Below are 16802 nucleotides of genomic sequence, written 5' to 3' on the forward strand. Positions count from 1 at the left end.
GCGTGGCAAAGAAATGGCGAGTGAGCATCTGCTGGAGGAGCCCCAGGCGTGCTGCTGGGCTTTCCCCCTCCTCTGTCCTGGAGAACTGAACACTGCAGGGCTCTGCCCCTGACAGAGGCAGCAATCATAGACAACCACCCTGTCAGTGGTGGTTACAAGCAAGCTCTCTTGGCAGCCCACCCTCCTCTGGCTCCACTGTGACATGCTCCTACCCGTCACAGCCGAGCTTTGTTCTCCCCTCCTCATGCCTCACCGGTGCACCTTAGCCCTGACACTGAGCCAACTTCTGGAGGGAGACCTTTTTCCCCCCCATCAGAAAGGGGACTTGGGAGAGATTCCAAAGGAGGTAGGGGCTGCTCCCAGCAAGGCTGACGTGAGCACCCAGTCCAGAGGGATGTAAATATACTGATGTAACTATTGTTCTAACTGATGGTAGGCTTTAGGTGATTCGCTAGGGAGCTGCTTCAGAGAAAAAGGAGAAAAAAAAGAAAACCACCAACCCCAAACCCCAATACCTCAAAAAATCAAGTAGGGCTTTGTGGCTGCCAGCTGCTGGCAGTCAGTTCAGAAGCAATGTGAACAAGTGACAAGTGGACAGACGCCTTTTGATGGTCTGGAGCTGGCTACGCACAAGGTTTGCAGTTGGCTTAGCAGCAGCAGCTCTTCAAACCTCCCCCAGTTTAGCAGCCTGAGGCCTGTTCCCCGAGGCTCTTCCAGGAGAACTCAGCAGCCTCAGTGTGTTGGAGGGGAAGCTGGCTTCTGGGCAAGGGGCAGCTGCTCTGGCTCTGAAGCTGCAATGGAATGGGCAATATTTAGGGTTATGTGCAAGAGATTGGCTGGTACAGCACAAGAGCCTGGCCTTGCCCCTTGACACTTCAACAAGATGGCTCCTCAAGGCTTCTTGTTGTTTGGTGGATTATTGTTGTTGTTGTGAGGGTTGTTTTGTTTTGATGTTGGTTTCTTTCTTAAAGCTAAAATTTCTGGGGGATGGGCTTTTGTCCTTAACTGAGCAGTACCATTGAGGAACTGCTCTTCAGAGATGGTTCCAAGCCATGGGTAGGGGCAATTGAGATGCTTGGGGTTTTTTCCACCCCAACATCCTCACCCAAACTGTGGGGACTTAGAGATGGAAGCTTGTCCTTACTTTTGCTGACTTCATCCAAGGAAGAGAAGCCTGGCTGGCTGGTGAAGGGAAGCAGGAGCCCTCCAGTGTGCTGTGAGAAACAGGAGTTTGAGAGCTGACAGCTTCAGTGGGCAGCCTGCTCCCCTCCTGCACTTGCAGCTCCAGAGGATCTTGGCTCCTGGCACTTGCCCTCTCTCCTGGTGTAGAGTCTTGGTTTCCCAGCATGCCAACGCCTGCAGACGCTTCTAGCTGTGCTGCTGGCCCAGTCCCACGGCCTGGCCCCCACCAGTTCAAGGAGGTGTCACTGTCCTGCTGCCAGGGGGGCTGTTTCGTGGCAGATAAGGCACAGCCCTTCTCCTGGGGGTTTTGAGGAGGTTCCTGTGGTACCATGGCTGCTGCTCCAGTTGTTCTACGTGCAGGAGGTTGACACTCAGTGAAGGGTGGTACCAGAGGCACAGTGTAAAGCTTCGTCCTCCCTGTTCCCTTCATGTTGGGCTCCCCAGTACCACCCCCCACCCCCCTTCACACCCCCCTCCACCCCAGAACAGTCTCTCCCCTTTCAGTGCAGGCAGCTGAAAATCTAAATCTCATGTAGCAAACACCACTGGCCAACAGCTTTAAAGAAGACTTTGTCAGCAGCAAGCTGAAGCCCTAATTCAAGTCACCAGCTTGGGTTCTACTGGTTTGGTTTAGCTTTTTTACTGTAAGTTTAGCTAGTTTGTGACTCAAATCTCAGGTTTTACTGTTGAAAAGGGAGGAGGTTTTTTGTCATTGTTTTATGGCTAGGATGTGACTTTCATTTCCTACAGCAGACTGTTGAAAATAGCACTGAAAGCTACAGCGTTGATTAACTTGAGCCTAAAAGTGCACAAGGCACAGAGAGGCAGCGCCGAGAGTGACTGAAGCCAGAGGGCTGCGTTCATGCTGCGTGTCTCATGCTGGAAGAAGTGGGGGGATTGGGCGAGGGAGGGGTTGAGACCACACTGGGAAGCGAGGCAGGTCTGGGCTGTTCTTTAAACACTGCCACTTGTCACTGTTTATATAAAGGCAAGCCCAGGACAGCTGTGTGCAGCATGCACTGACACTTGCTGTGTGCAGAGCCCATGGGCACAGGCTGGCAGTGCTCCCTTCAGCCACATTTCAGTGGGATCTAAAGGAGGTTAACACAAACCAATGCCTAAGGGCAGGAACCCAATCTCCCTGCTTTGTGCTCCTTCACTGGTGGTCCTTTCCCCTCTTCTCTCTGTACACACAGAAATGTATGGTTGGAGTTGCTTTGATGAATGGCCTTCTGAGGAACTGATAATCTGCTCTTCTGACTCCTGATTTCCAACACACCTTAGTCACTGAATCAAAGCTGTAGGCTCAGTAACTTTCTTCCAGTAGGAGGAAGCCTTAACCCCATGTTCTGACTTGTCTCTTACCTGAATGAGTGTCCTGGGAATGGTTTGCAGACGTTTGGAAAGCAAAGTGGAGGATGTGAGGGTGGCAAGGTGTACATGTTCCATATGAATATAATGTTCTCTGGTGGATGGAAACTGGTTAAATGGCTCAGAGATGTGAGTTTCTCATCTTGTGTCATGAGCATTACCTGGATATTACAAGGAAATAAAAGCAGAAGTGGTACCTTGTTTCTAGACAAGGGCTGAGCAAGGAGCCTGTGTGGGGGTAAGAAAGAGAAATGGGCAATCATTTGCTGCTTGGGTTTAGTCTTCCCACTGAATCTTAGGGAAGCCAATCAAGTGCACAGGAGGTACAAGTGCCCTGGCAGAACAGGCAGAGTGGTCCACTCCACAAGTGCTTTGTGCAGGGAAGCTGCAGTCTCACACAAGTGTCTCAGACCATCAGCCTCAGACTCTCTTCTTCACCTGCAAGAGGCTCCCAGTACAGACCAGGTAGGCAGCCAGCTGAGTTATGATCCTATCCCACTGCTGGCAAATCACCAGCACAGCTGCACACATCATTAATTTAAACTGGACACCGGTGCCAACCTGAACTGGGACAGCATCCAAAAAGACCCAACACTGATTTTCATTCCAGGACATATTTCCTTACAGTCCCAGAAGAGCTCAATCATCCATCTCTGCTGCACCAAGCTGTGTCCTGTGCACAGAGCAGTAGAGCCAAGATCCCACCTCCCACTCTGGAGCCTGTGCACTGTCCCCAGGCAGTGCAGCCAGAAGTGGAAGTAAGGAACAAGCAAAGCAATGGGAGAAACACCACACTTGGAAAAGAGCAATCCCAAACATTTTAATACTGGAGCTGTGGAACACATGGCATGTAGGGAGCTGAAAGCAGAGCACATCTGCAAACAGGGTAACCACCCACAAACCAAGCAGTGCTCAGCCACAGGGCTGGCAATCAGAATGCACTCTGGCAGCTTGGAAGAGGAGGGACGTTACAGCAGGAAACCACTGGCACACAGTCAGAGAGAGGGGCTGGCTCAGGCAGTGACTGGGCCTGTGAAAACAGCTCCTTCTGCTGCCTGTGTAAAGGCTTAGAGGAGGGGGAAACACACTCCAGGTATTTAAATAGATTTAATTTCAAATACATGTACTTAAAAAAACCAAAACAACCCAACCTCCAAACCTCTTCTCTAGCCCCTTCACCAGATCTTCACAGAACTGCCCTGCAGGTAGGTTGGCACTTTAGCACCCAGTCAATACATCAAACCACAAACCCAAGGGAAACAACAAAGCACCAGCACAGAGCAGGGGGTGGCAACGTCAGGGGCAGATGAAGAACCAGAGCAGCTCAGGCCAGCAGTGGACCACAGCCCCATGGATTTACCCTGTCCTCCAGCTTTTCAGAAGACTGCAAATCAGGAGGCATGGCCTCGACCCCAGCCCACACCACCACGAACAGCAGAGGAGCAGAAATGTTTGTTTTGAGCAGAGCACACCACATTATTCTCTGTTCATAGCACAAGCTCTGTGGTAGAATTAATGGCTCTTGCATTCATGAGAGAGAGATACCTGAGGCCTTCTCCAACAGCATTTGGCTTGGAAAAGGCAATTCAGCAGCAGAAAGGTAATTCCAGTCACAGCTCACATCTCCTGCTGAACAGCAGGGAGTAAAGCAACAGCCTCACTGCAGGCATCAGCTGCATCCAAGGTGCAGCTAGCAAAGCAAAGGGAGAGCAGCCAGGCAGCAGCCAGCAGATGTCTTCCCCCCAGTGAGGGGTCCAAAGGCTTCACAGTTAACAAAGCCAGCCACCATGTTGTAAATGAAGCTGCATAGGTGGAAGGTGCACACCATCTCACAGGACCCCCCCAGCCTCTGGCAGGAGGGAGATGATCTGCATGCCTTCACTTCCAGCTCCCATCTCTTTCTAGCTAAGCTAGCAGTGGTTTCCTGCAGGCCCAGCAGCAGATCCCCAAGCTTGAAGGGCAGTGTTGATAGGAACAAGCATTTTCCCCCACTGTCAGCCCCACACAGGGGTGTTCTACAGCAAATAAGGAAGGAGCTGATTTGCAGCCCTGTTCCTGCAGCCTTCAGACAGGAAGACTCTGCTTGCCCTCATTAGCACCACAAGGAGCAATGCTTTGATCTGATGCATAATAGCATGAGACCAAACACATCGAGGAGCTTTACAAGAGAGAGAGCATCTGCAGCCTGGCCTCTGCCTGGAGATGCATTATCAGGATCATCCCACTGGTACAGGCTTCCACCATGCCAGGATATGGGATATCCATGATCCTGTCTGGCACACGGCTGAAGGCTGCAAGTTCTGAACTTGCAGACAGCATCGTCTGCCCAAGGGGGGCAAAAATGCCTGCAGCTGCTATTTAAAGCTGCTGAATGTTCTGCTGTGTCTGATGGTGGGAGGCAGAGAGATTCTGTGATGGGCAACCAGGACCCTCCCCAGGGTGGCCACAACAGGCATGGGTTAAGTCCCATCACAGAATCACAGAATTAACCAGGCTGGAAAAGACCTCTGAGATCATCAAGTCCAAGCTATCACCCAACACCATCTAATCAACTAAACTATGGCTCCAGGGACAGTGACTCCACCACCTCCCTGGGCAGCCCATTCCAATGGCCAACCACTCTGTGAAGCATTTCTTCCTAACATCCAGCCTAAACCTCCCCTGGTGCAGCTTGAGACTGTGGCCTCTCCTCGGTCACAGGTTGCCTGGGAGAAGAGACCAGCCCCCACCTGGCTACAACCTCCCTTCAGGTAGCTGTAGACAGCAATAAAGTCTCCCCTGAGCCTCCTCTTCTCCAGGCTAAGCAACCCCAGCTCCCTCAGCCTCTCCCCATAGGGCAAAGCAGCAAAGCAGGCTGCAAACTACAGGGTGGAAGCCTCATGTTAAATCCTGTGCGACGTCCAGCACAGCCTGGGTAGATCCAACCGTGCCACAGCAATCCTGCCACACCTCTGAGGTGGAAGGCACAGAGGAACACAGCCCACTCAAAGCCCTTCACTAGAAAATCTCCTGCTGAGTTCCCTGCCCTCTCTGAAGCAGTCAAGTGCTCTTCCCAGGGGACTTCATTTCTAGGGGAGTCTGCTTTCAGACACTGTTCAAGCAGCTCCTAGGGTCCAGTGACCACTCTGGTTCAGATACACATTGAAGTTGGCTGTGCTGTGCACCACAGAAGTTCACTCTGGGCTACATGGGCTTTGGGAGTGCAGCAAGAGAAGGGCCTGCTGCTTCCTGCCACCAGCCAATAACTGATACCATCCTAACCCTTATTCCCAAATGCCCAGAGACAATCTTTTGCTGATTAAGTGCTCTTGAGAGGTATCAAAGCAAGTTGCCTTTGGTAAGTCACCCAGCCTTGTGCTGTGCTGGTTGCCATCAGCTCCCTCACCCCTGGAACTGTGCTCCTGACATACAAGAGCCCTTAGGGTTCCTGGGTGCATTTCAGCCTCCTCACCAGCAAAAAGCATCCTGGGACTAATGAAACCAACACAAACCTACCCTTGGCCCATCAAACCAAGGGCTCTTCACTTCTGCTTTCAAGCTTTTTCTGCTGTGGTCAAGAGCTGCCACTCAAAGGTGACCCCAGCTGTTGAGCCCTGTTTCCATATCTGTTTCTACAGCACTGTGTAAAACATTCCCATTTTATACAGGGAGAAACCAAGGCTTGGAGAGGTGCTGCCAGTAGCTTGCAGCCAGCAGCCCAGGGGCAGACTTGGCAACCAACCCATCTCCTGCTGACCAGCCCAGCACCTGGGCAGCATGGACACACTGCCTGCCTTCCAGCAGTGCCCTCAGCTTGGGAGGAGGGGCAAGAGGAGATTCTGCTGCTCTTGGAGCAGTTGACTGAGTGCAGTCCCCACGGGCCAGGTGGTTTCAGGCACTGAGCACCGTGCCCAGGCAAGCTTGCAGCATGGCGGTGCCCGTGCCAAAGCAAAGACCCAGAGGACTTCTCCTGTCTCCCATCTCCAACTTCACACACTTGAAAGTAAAGAAACATCAGCACCAAGACAACTGGAGTGTTCCAATAAAAACAGGGGTGGGGGGGGGAAGACACCTCGAGTCCAACTCTGGGATGCAAAGTGAGCAGGTCAGTGCCAGAGCCTGTCAGAATCACCCTGCAAGGTGAAGGACACGAGGTGGGAGGTCTCCCCCTACAGCAGCTGGGGCAAGGGGACATTGAGAGCAACACTAAAGCTTTCTGAACATTACCAGACATACAGATCTGCAACAGTTAGTCCTTTACAGCCTCATAAATTAGTGAGCCCATAAAGCCAGGAGCCTGAAGGAGGACGTGCCAAAACCCTGCCACGCAAACCATGTTCATTATGATAATGGCAGATTTTAACAGCCTGGTTCCTGGCTACCACACTTTCACCTATAAAACACACACACACACTTCCAAGGCCAGGGAAAAAAGCTCAGGGAAAAAAAAAGCTCAGAAGCCATCTCCTTGTAGCACAAAACCACCATGTTAGAGGGTTTGTCATACCCCATATCCCTTTGAATTCCTCTAGTTAAAAAAACCAGCAACGACAACAACAAAAGGGTCAGCTGAAAGCAAACTCCTCCTCTAGTCAGCAACACAACAAATGTCTCTGCACGGGAGGTGGTGTGGTCTAGGAGGCAGGAGGAGGGAGATGAAGGAACAGTAAATCATTTTCTCCAGAGCACAGGACTTGGGAGCTCCTGGATTCCCGGCTGTGCGGCTCTGGCAGCTGACAGCACTCCTCCTCCAGCGCTCCGGCAGCGAGTCCGGCAGCGCTGCCCTGCGCTCCCAACATCTGCCAGGGCAGCCTGCTGGGAGCACCTCTGCGCCGGGAGCGCGTCGGTGCCAGAGGCTGGAGCGTGGAAGGAGAGGAGAAGGAGCCTGCCTGCCCAGCTAGGAGCGGAGCTCCCGCTCAGGCTTCATGCTGAAGGGCTCCAGCCTCTCGGCCTCGGGCAGCATGGCGTTCAGCCGCTCCAGCAGCGGCACCGTCTGGTCGATGCCCATCTGGATGCGGCGCAGGATGGCAGACATCTCATTCACCTTCTGGATCTGCTCTGCATACTTGGCATACTTCTTCTGGCGCTCCTGCATGAAGCTGTACAGAGTTTCCACGGAGAGGTCCATCTGTTCAAAACAACAAGCAGAGCAAGGTGCATTAGGCCAGCCGCTGACACAGGCCTTTCAGTGCACTGGCTTGGCTGCACACAACTGAGAAGTGCCACAGGTGTCCCTCTGGAGGCACCAAAAGGGTCAGAGGATGTTAGGGGTTGGAAGATCATTGACTCCATCCCCCCTGCCAGAGCAGGACAATACAATCTAGCACAGATCACACAGGAACACATCCAGATGGGTCTTGAAAGTGTCCAGAGAAGGAGACTCCACAACCTCTTTGGGCACCTCTCCTATGAGGACAGATGGAGAGAGCTGGGGCTGTTCAGTCTGGAGAAGAGAAGGCTCCCAGGAGACCTTATTGTGGCCTACCGGTATCTGAGGGGGGCCTACAAGAAAGCTGGGGAGGGACTTTTGAGGGTGTCAGGTAGTGCTGGGACTGGGGGGAATGGAACAAAACTAGAAATGAGTAGATTCAGATTGGATGTCAGGAAGAAATTCTTCCCCATGAGGGTGGTGAGAGACTGGAACAGGTTGCCTGGGGAGGTGGTGGAAGCCTCATCCCTGGAGGTTTTGAAGGCCAGGCTGGATGTGGCTGTGAGCAACCTGCTGTAGTGTGAGGTGTCCCTGCCCATGGCAGGGGGGTTGGAACTGGGTGATCCTTGAGGTCCCTTCCAACCCTAACAATTCTATGATTCCAGTGCTCTGTGACCCTCACAGTGAAGAAGTTCCTCCTCATGTTGAGGTGGAACCTCCTGTGCTGGAGTTTCTGTTGAAACAGAAGTAGTTGACTTGCTGGAGTGTGTCCAGAGAAGGGCAGCAAAGTTGGTGAGGGGTTTGGAACACAAGCCCTATGAGGAGAGGCTGAGGGTGCTGGGGTTGCTTAGCCTGGAGGAGACTCAGGGGTGACCTTATTGCTCTCTACAACTACCTGAAGGGAGGTTGTAGACAGGCAGAGGTTGGTCTCTTCTCCCAGGCAACCAGCATCAGAACAAGAGGACACAGTCTCAGGCTGTACCAGGGGAGGTTTAGGCTGGAGGTTAGGAGGAAGTTCTACACAGAGAGAGTGATTGCCCATTGGAATGGGCTGCCCAGGGAGGTGGTGGAGTCACCGTCACTGGAGGTGTTCAGAAGGAGACTTGTCAATAGGCACTGCCAGAGATTTCCCAAGAAAGGACACGCACAGCCTCCAGGTTACCCAAGCCCAAGAAACTCCTGGCCTCCATCTACACCTGTGTGTTTTCAGTGGAGATCATTCATTTGCAAGTGTTAAGTTCTACCACACTTACCAGTGGTAATTTCATTGGTTTCTCTGTGACTAAGCCATGGCTGTGGTTGCCATTGTCATCTAGAAAACTCCTGTCCTGAGAGAGAACCACAATGGATTGCTACTGTCCTCAATTTCCCCAAATCCTAAAAACAAAAGTGTCAGGAGTGAGCCCAGGAGAGGCATTAAGTCAATCAGCCATGCAATTAGACACAGAAAGTACCCACATATGGCTGGAGCACGATGACAATGACAGGAACCCGGTGCTATTCCTGCCATTGAGTGAGGAAGGTGCCCCTGGTAATTCACAGCCCCTTTCTCTTCAGCCAAACCTACAAACTCCAGGGAGAGTTCAGCTGAGAGCTGCTGCTGCTGCCCCATCAGAGGTGAGTCAGAGAGCCTGAGCTGCTTTTTGTGTCATAAGCTGTACCGCACACTCGGAGGGTTTGCTCTGAGCTGCTCCAGATCTGATTTGCACCAGATCCGCTCCAAGCCCTCAAGGGCACACACACACACAAAGCTGAGTTGCTTCAGTTTGCTGTAGCTGTGCTTAGCATTCACAGTCATTCCAGTGTGCAACCTCTTCAAACCAGTATTTCTCAGCAGTGGTCTTCCGCCCTGCAACCTTGTGGAAAGCAGCCCCCTCGCCCGGAACTCGGCACCTGCCCACAGGGAATGCTGAATGAAGGGCAGGAGCATGCTGACTAGTCTGAGCCCACTGATGACTCTTACCACCAGTGTTCCAAACTGCTTCCATCTTAACCACTCTCAGCTTTCACCACTGCTTGTGGTGAAAGCTCCTGGTCCTCCAGGAAGCAAAGGCTCCAACGATAGCACTCACTTCAAGTGTGTGACAGTCAAGCCCTTTGGTGGAGGACAGCAACTGTCAGCAGGGACAACCCAAATGTATCAGTCTGGCACTAAAAACCAAGCCTCACTGACTCACACCATACAGAATTAGCAGGCTCAATCCTGACCCTGCTTGGAACAGTGCAGGGCTGTAGGGGAGAGAGTCCACAGCAAGGGGAGGACTTGGTGAAAACGGTGCAAGGCTGGAAGGGGCATCCCCTGAGAAGGGAAGTTCCAGCAGACAGAGTGCTGTCCTCTCAGCAGAGATTGAAACTGGGGGTAAAAGTGGGGGGAGCTGTTTGCTGCCAAACGTCCCTTGAAAGCCCTGGGGAAGAACTCTAGACCAAAACAGTAAGGCAAGAAAATGCTTCCTTGAGAAGGCTAAGTTACAAGTGGCACTGCAAAAACACACATTACCACTCAACCTTCCTGAGGATTGGGAAGCAGTCACCACCCCCCCCCAGTCACCTCCATCAGAGCTGCATCCAGTACCAATTAACCTTTTATTTCATCTGTATTTTCTAGTTCTCTCAGGCTGAATTCTTCCTCTTTGCCCCTCTGCTTTCCTGTGAATTCCTCCTTCACGCTTTCATGCTCGGGACAAAATAGAAACCAGCAGAGCAGGAAACTCCAAGTAGAGTGGAAACAATTTAAGCCTACGCAGGGGTTTCCATTAAAACCTCAGCTGAATAATTGAGTGGCTTGGTGCTAGCTCTGTAAATTGGAGTGTGTAAAAAGCAGACCACCACCAGGTCTGCATGGGGTGGAAGTCAATTCAGTCCAGCACCTACAAACGTCCTGCCTGTGGAGACAGTGGCGCGGAGTGGCAGGCAGCCACGGCCTTGCCAAAAGCCACCGTGCTTCATTAAACTGAGCAGTGCAGGGACCCAGGCAAAAGCCTCCTCTGGGGCTGAAGCTCTTCTCCACAGGCAGGTTTGCCACGTGGCCTCACAGCAGAGGCAGAGTTCACACCTCCCAAGCTCTGAAACAACAGAAAAATAAATTCCCCCCCCCTCCTTTTGTCTGCATTCCCATAAGTGACATCTGTTGACTTTCAGGCTCCTTGTGTAACATACCCTGACTGGAGGGGAACATGGGGAGGAGCTGGAGCTGACCTGCAAGAGGAAGAAGAAATGCAGAGCGGCCTTCCAAGCTCTCTGCTACTTTTGGACACATGCACAATGGCTCTAAAAAAGCTGCCTACAAAAAAGAGAAAGGGTGGAAGTGAGCATTTCCTATGACTTCCCTACACCTCATGCTCAGATTTGCCTGTGGTGGGAGGCCACGGCAGCTGCACAGCCAGCACCTTGACAGGGAGGGCTGAAGTTGAGGAACTGGGAAGAAAGGTCAATTTTTACTCAGTCTGGTCTTTGAGAGGGAGGGGATATTGGGGGGGGGGAGTGGGGAAAGTGTTAATTCCTGTCTATAAATGTCAGTACCTCTTTGCAGCTTGCCTTGAAGGAGGCCTAAATACACACTTACATCCTTCCTGCTCCTCGCCCTCCAAGCAAGCTCCTGCCAGTGCCAGACCTTGTGCTTTTACCACTGCTGGCACGCAACCCTGGCCCTCTGGGACTCAGATGGGGCCTTCACTCACAGGACTCAGGAGGGTCAGCCCTATTCACACCCCAGAGAGATGAGAAGTGTCCTTCAGGAATCTGCCAGGGAATGTGCAGGAGAATCTGCTTAACCCCCACCTATTTAATTCCACATGAGTCATCAAAAGCATCTGGAGAAGAGCTGAGGCAAAGAGGCTGTTCCCTTACCTACAGCCAAGGTATTCCATGCTTGTCAAGACACCCTCAAGGGTCAGATGAGTGAATTTGCCTTCTCTGAGAAGCTCCCATCAATTCCCACCTCTCCCAACACGAGGCCCAACCACATTCTCTTCTAGAAAACATTCAGGCCTCAGCCTTCTTGCCTACCCCTGGCTGAGAAGCCCTCTGGGAGGCCCAGCAAGACGCCTCAAAGCCAGCAGCAATTCCACTGCCCTCCAACCATCTGCAAACATTTATTTGCACCATTGTTTCTGCTCTGCTTGCTTTAAGCTTCCTACTACACCAGGCCACTACAGCTGTGGACAACTTCCACCAACAGGAAGTCGCCACTCTGTACCCATAAGCCATGGCAGATGTGGAGCTACACTGTCAACAGCCCCTCAATGACTTTATCATCGAGGTTCCACTATCACCAATCTCTTCTTCAAACATCAGCACTGAGCAAGGTATCACCACCCCAAGCTTGCAGATACAGAAGCTTGCAGATTCAGACAGTCAAAAGACTGTTAAGAAGCAGCAGAACAATAGCAGAGGGCAGAGCCCAGCACTCAGCGTCAGGGTCGCAATTCCCATCAAAGCAAGAGGGTCTGCCCAGGCTGGTCTTGAGGAAGAGAAGTGTTGTCAGTGAAAGGGTGAGAGCTCACAGTGTAATTTTCCTTTCTCTCTGAAACTAATTCCTCTCCTTAAGGCAGAAAACCTGAGGCTGGACATACCCAGAGCAGAAGACAGGCCTTTGCTCCTTCCTGCATCAAAAAGAATGGAAGAATTTCTTCACTTTTTCCTTTTAGGAGTATGGCCTCATAAACCAGATGAACCTCAAACTCCCCTTCCAGCTAATCTGCTTTCTTTTGTGCAGGCAGCAACATTCAGAACTTCGGCCTGCTCCTGTTTCAAAGCTCATGATTCCTCCATGGCTCAGTAGCAGCAGGGCACCGATTTACGCCCGAGCTTCACATTCGAAACACGAAGTGACATCTGCTGGGCTTTGCTTGCCTTCAAATGAAAACACATTCAGAAATTACACCCAACAACAGTGCATGGGATGGATATTGCCCCACTTACAAGGGCCCTGCAGCAGGCTGAGGGCTCTGCAGACTCACCTCTGCACTGCACAGGGCCACTTGTCACACCACGCTGATGAAACACAAAACCAACCACGGCTGCTCTCAGGCATCTCGCACACCACAAATTCTTGCAATCATTCTGACATTCTTCTTGGCCCACACTGCCAAGCAGAATAAAGACATTAATTTAGCCCACAAAAAAGACTGAGGTCAGTACTGGACACTGCCCAATTATTTTCAAAGAGACCACACTGCAAACGAACCAGTGCCCTACGTATACCTCTTTGCTTGGCATGGTTTTACAGCACCTCTGTGGTGGGCAACAGAGGTCACAGCTTGTTAGTTCAATGCCTGAGACTGAGGATTTGCAGCAAGAGCTTTCTTCCCTGGTTGCAGAACATGCAATTAGAATTTTCATTACACTTGGAATCAAGCTTCTAGAGAGGCAATGACCTCGATGAGGGACACAGAGCACTGTCAGCAAGTTTGCTGATGACACCAGGCCGGAGGGGAGTCGCTCACACACCAGAGGGTTGTGCTGCCATTCATCCAGACCTGGACAGGCTGAGAGTTGGGCAGGGAGAAATTGAATGAAGTTCAGCAAGGGTAGAGTCTTGCACCTGGGAAAGAACAACACCGTGGACCAGCATAGTTTGGGGACTGACCTGCTGGAGAGCAGTGAAGAGGAAAAGGACCTGGGGGTCCTAGTGGATGGAAGGTCGACCATGAGCCAGCAATGTGCTCTTGGGGCCAGAAAGGCCAATGGTAGCCTGGGGTGGATTAGAAGGGCTGTGGCCAGCAGATTGAGAGAGGTTCTCCTCCTCCACTACTCTGCCCTAGTGAGGCCACATCTGGAATATTGTGTCCAGTTCTGGACCCCTCAGTTCAAGAAGGACCTCAGGGAGCTGCTTGAGAGAGTTCAGTGCAGAGCCATGAAAATGATGAAGGGAGTGGAACATCTTCCTTATGAGGAGAGGCTAAGGGAGCTGGGGCTCTGTAGCTTGCAGACTAAGGGGTGACCTCTTTAACGTTTATAAAGATGTGCAGGGTGAGTGCCAGAGGCTGGAGCCAGGCTCTGCTTGGTGATGCCCAATGGCAGCACAAGGGGCAGTGGTGGAAGCTGAGGCATAGGGAGTTCCATGCAAACAGGAGGAAGAATTATTTCCCTGTGAGAGTGACAGAACAGTGGAACAGGCTGCCCAGGGAGGTTCTGGAGATATTCAAGACCTGCCTGGATGAGCTCCTGTGTGATCTGGTAGAGGTGATCCTGCTCTGGCAGGGGGCTTGCACTGGATGATCTCTCAAGGTCCCTTCCAGCCCCTAACATTCTGTGATTCTGTGACTTGCTGCACCAGCACCCTGGGCACAAGTGACCTGTCCCTTCGTGCTGTCAGGTGCCTGGCTGGGGTCAAACGCACTCCTTCCTGCAGCTGCACAAAAGCCACATCAGAAAGTGACAGGCGGGAACAGGACTGCACGGAACATTAGTCACCATGTGCTGGTGTGAAAATACTTCTCAATTAACACACTGGAAGCTGCAGACAGCTCTTCTTTCTATACTGCTGCAAAACAAATGTGCTCAATCCATGGCTTCCCTCCCCCCTCCCCTCCTCCCCCCTCTCTTTGATAAAGTCACGCAAAGTTAGCACAATAGATGGTGATGACTTCCTGATGATGGGAACATCCTCTGGGTCTCCCACTCATCACACACTGCTAAGTGATAAGGTTACTGGGGAGCATTTTTGCCAGGGTAGAAAACAGAGACCCAGGCACAAATCCAGGCTGGGTGCAGAGTGGGTTGAGAGTAGCTCTGGAGAAAGACTTAGGGGTGGTGGTTGCTGAGAAGCTCCCCAGGAGCCAGCAGTGCCCTCAAGCAGCCCAGAAGGCAGCTGTGTGCTGGGCTGCAGCCAGAGGAGTGTGGGCAGCAGGGCAAGAGAGGGGATTCTGCCCCTTGACTCTGCTCTGCTCAGACCCCACCTCCAATCCTGTCTCCAATTCTGGTGTCCCCAGCAGGATGAGAAGACAGATCTGGTGGAGTGAGTCCAGAGGAGGCCACAAAGATGATCCAAGGGCTGGAGCACCTCTGCTGTGAAGACAGGCTGAGGGAGCTGGGGCTGTACAGCCTGGAGAAGACTCCAGGGGATCTTACATCTGCCTTCCAGTACCTGAAGGGATCCTCCAGGAAGGCTGCAGAGGGACTTTTCCTGAGGGTGTCTAGAGACAGGACAAGGGGGAATGGCTTGAAGCTGAGGGAGAGCAGGGTTAGACTGGATCTGAGAAGTTCTTCAGCAGGAGGGTGGTGAGACTCTGGAATAGGCTGCCCAGGGAGGCTGTGGCTGCCTCCTGCCTGGGGGTAATGAAGGCTAGGTCAGAGGTGGCCTTGAGCAGCTGATTCTAGTTGAGAGGTGTCCCTGCCCATGGTGGAGAGGTTGGAGTAGATGAGCTCTGAGGTCCTTTCCAACCTGAACCATTCTACAACCCTACAACCCCAGCCAAGGATCCCACATCCTTCTCTTCAGCATCAGTCATGGGTATCCTTCCTCTGTGCCACTGCCAGTTAAACAACTGTAACTTATGTTTCAGTTTTGCTTTCCAAGACTAAATCCCAGGGCAGAATGTTCCTTTTGCTCCCTCTGTGATTTGCCAGAGTTGTGAACAATGTCAAGGGTTATTCTCTCACCACCAAGAGAGCCACAGACTGGCTCTAACATTGACTTGTAGTAATATTAATAGGTACAGCAGAGCCCTCACTTCAAAACACCTGCAACTAAATCCAGACCTGGTCTCTTAGAGCTACAGTAGATAAGTGATAGCAAAAGATAGGCTGCTGCACCTGTAACATCATGGTTTAACTGTTCTAGGAGACCTTAGGTTGCACAACAGAATTCAGAATGCCACAGAAGGTGTGTTTTTTCCAGCTTTATGTGAATCTTTTCCTGTAGATTGCATTATTGAACTGGGAATGTTTGTCACTACCTCACACTCTGACCTCCACAACTCACAGCTCTCTCACAGCTCCATCTCCAGCCCTCCCTGCTTGAGACACCAGCATGCCTCTGCCAACTGGCAGTCCCCCAGCTTCGGTTATGACTGTCAATAACCACTGCTAAAAAACCCAAACCAATAAACCCCCATGTCCTAAAGCTACAATTAAACCAAATCCTCCCTTCTACCTACCACTCGTGAACCAGCAGACTTCCAAGTGATTGAAACAAGCAGGGTCCCATGCCACAGAGGTGGGAGAAGATGGACAGCACACTCCACATCCATCAGCCATCTGGAATCTGGTGCTGTAGGTACAGCCAGCTCTCCAGCTTGGATACATCACACATCACAGTCCTGTCCTGCTGACCTTTCTCTCCTTACATTTCCCTCAGCTGCTCAGCATCCTTGCTCCCTCAAAAGAGCTAAACTCTTAACACAGGCAAGTGAAGCTCAGAGCAGCTTGACATCACGCAGAATCCAACACCACCTCAGGCTAAAAAGCAGCAGTCCCACCCTCCTCCTCCAAATTAGCTGCAGAACCTTGGGCTCAGTTCTGCACCTCAGACAGCAGGGGAGAATAAAAAAAGTTGTCTGCTCAAGCTCACTCTTCTTTTGTCTCATCAGCCTGCTTGACTGGCCCATCACCCTGACAGTCACAGAAGCAGAAGGACCACCAGATTAAGAGAAGCAACATCTCTCCCACTGAATCTTCTCCTGGATCCTAACTCAGTGTTTGCCATGGCTGTGTCAGGCTTTCACCAGAATCACAGAATGTCAGGGGCTAGAAAGCACCCCCAGAGATCATCAGGTCTACCCCCTGCCCGAGCAGGATCACCTAGGGCAGACCACACAGGAACACATCCAGGTTGGCTTTGAAAGTCTCCATAACAGGATTCTTAAAGAGGGGAAAAAAAGAAGAACCACCCCCCACACACACTAATTTTATCAGTTCTCTAAATTGTCCCCAAGAGAAGGTTGCAGTCATTTCTCTACTGCTCATGGGTCTGAAGTAGTAAGAGCAGGTCTCCTAGAGCTTTCAGTTGCTGCTCTCATGGAACAATCTACAGCCATCTAAAACAAGTCATCACTAGAATTCATAGAATCCTAGGCTGACTCAGGTTGGAAGGGACCTCACAGCTCATTTACTCCAACCACCCCACCATGGGCAGGGACACCTCTCCACTAGACCTGGCTGCTCAAGGCAGACTAGACTT

The 16802-nt window shown here is 51.7% G+C and overlaps 1 protein-coding gene across 1 annotated transcript in view; it reads right to left on the reverse strand.

Moving 5' to 3' along the window:
- Nucleotides 1–6603: 6603 nt before the first annotated feature.
- The window catches only part of BORCS5 (BLOC-1 related complex subunit 5), a 53553-nt gene continuing 43354 nt past the window's right edge, over nt 6604–16802 (reverse strand). Inside the window, exon 4 of the mRNA XM_054173901.1 lies at nt 6604–7660. Within this exon, the coding sequence (XP_054029876.1) occupies nt 7430–7660 (231 nt within the window). The 3' untranslated portion in view covers nt 6604–7429. The remainder of the gene's footprint in view (nt 7661–16802) is intronic.

Source organism: Dryobates pubescens, chromosome 27 (genome assembly GCF_014839835.1).
Source record: "Dryobates pubescens isolate bDryPub1 chromosome 27, bDryPub1.pri, whole genome shotgun sequence".
Lineage (NCBI taxonomy): Eukaryota > Metazoa > Chordata > Aves > Piciformes > Picidae > Dryobates > Dryobates pubescens.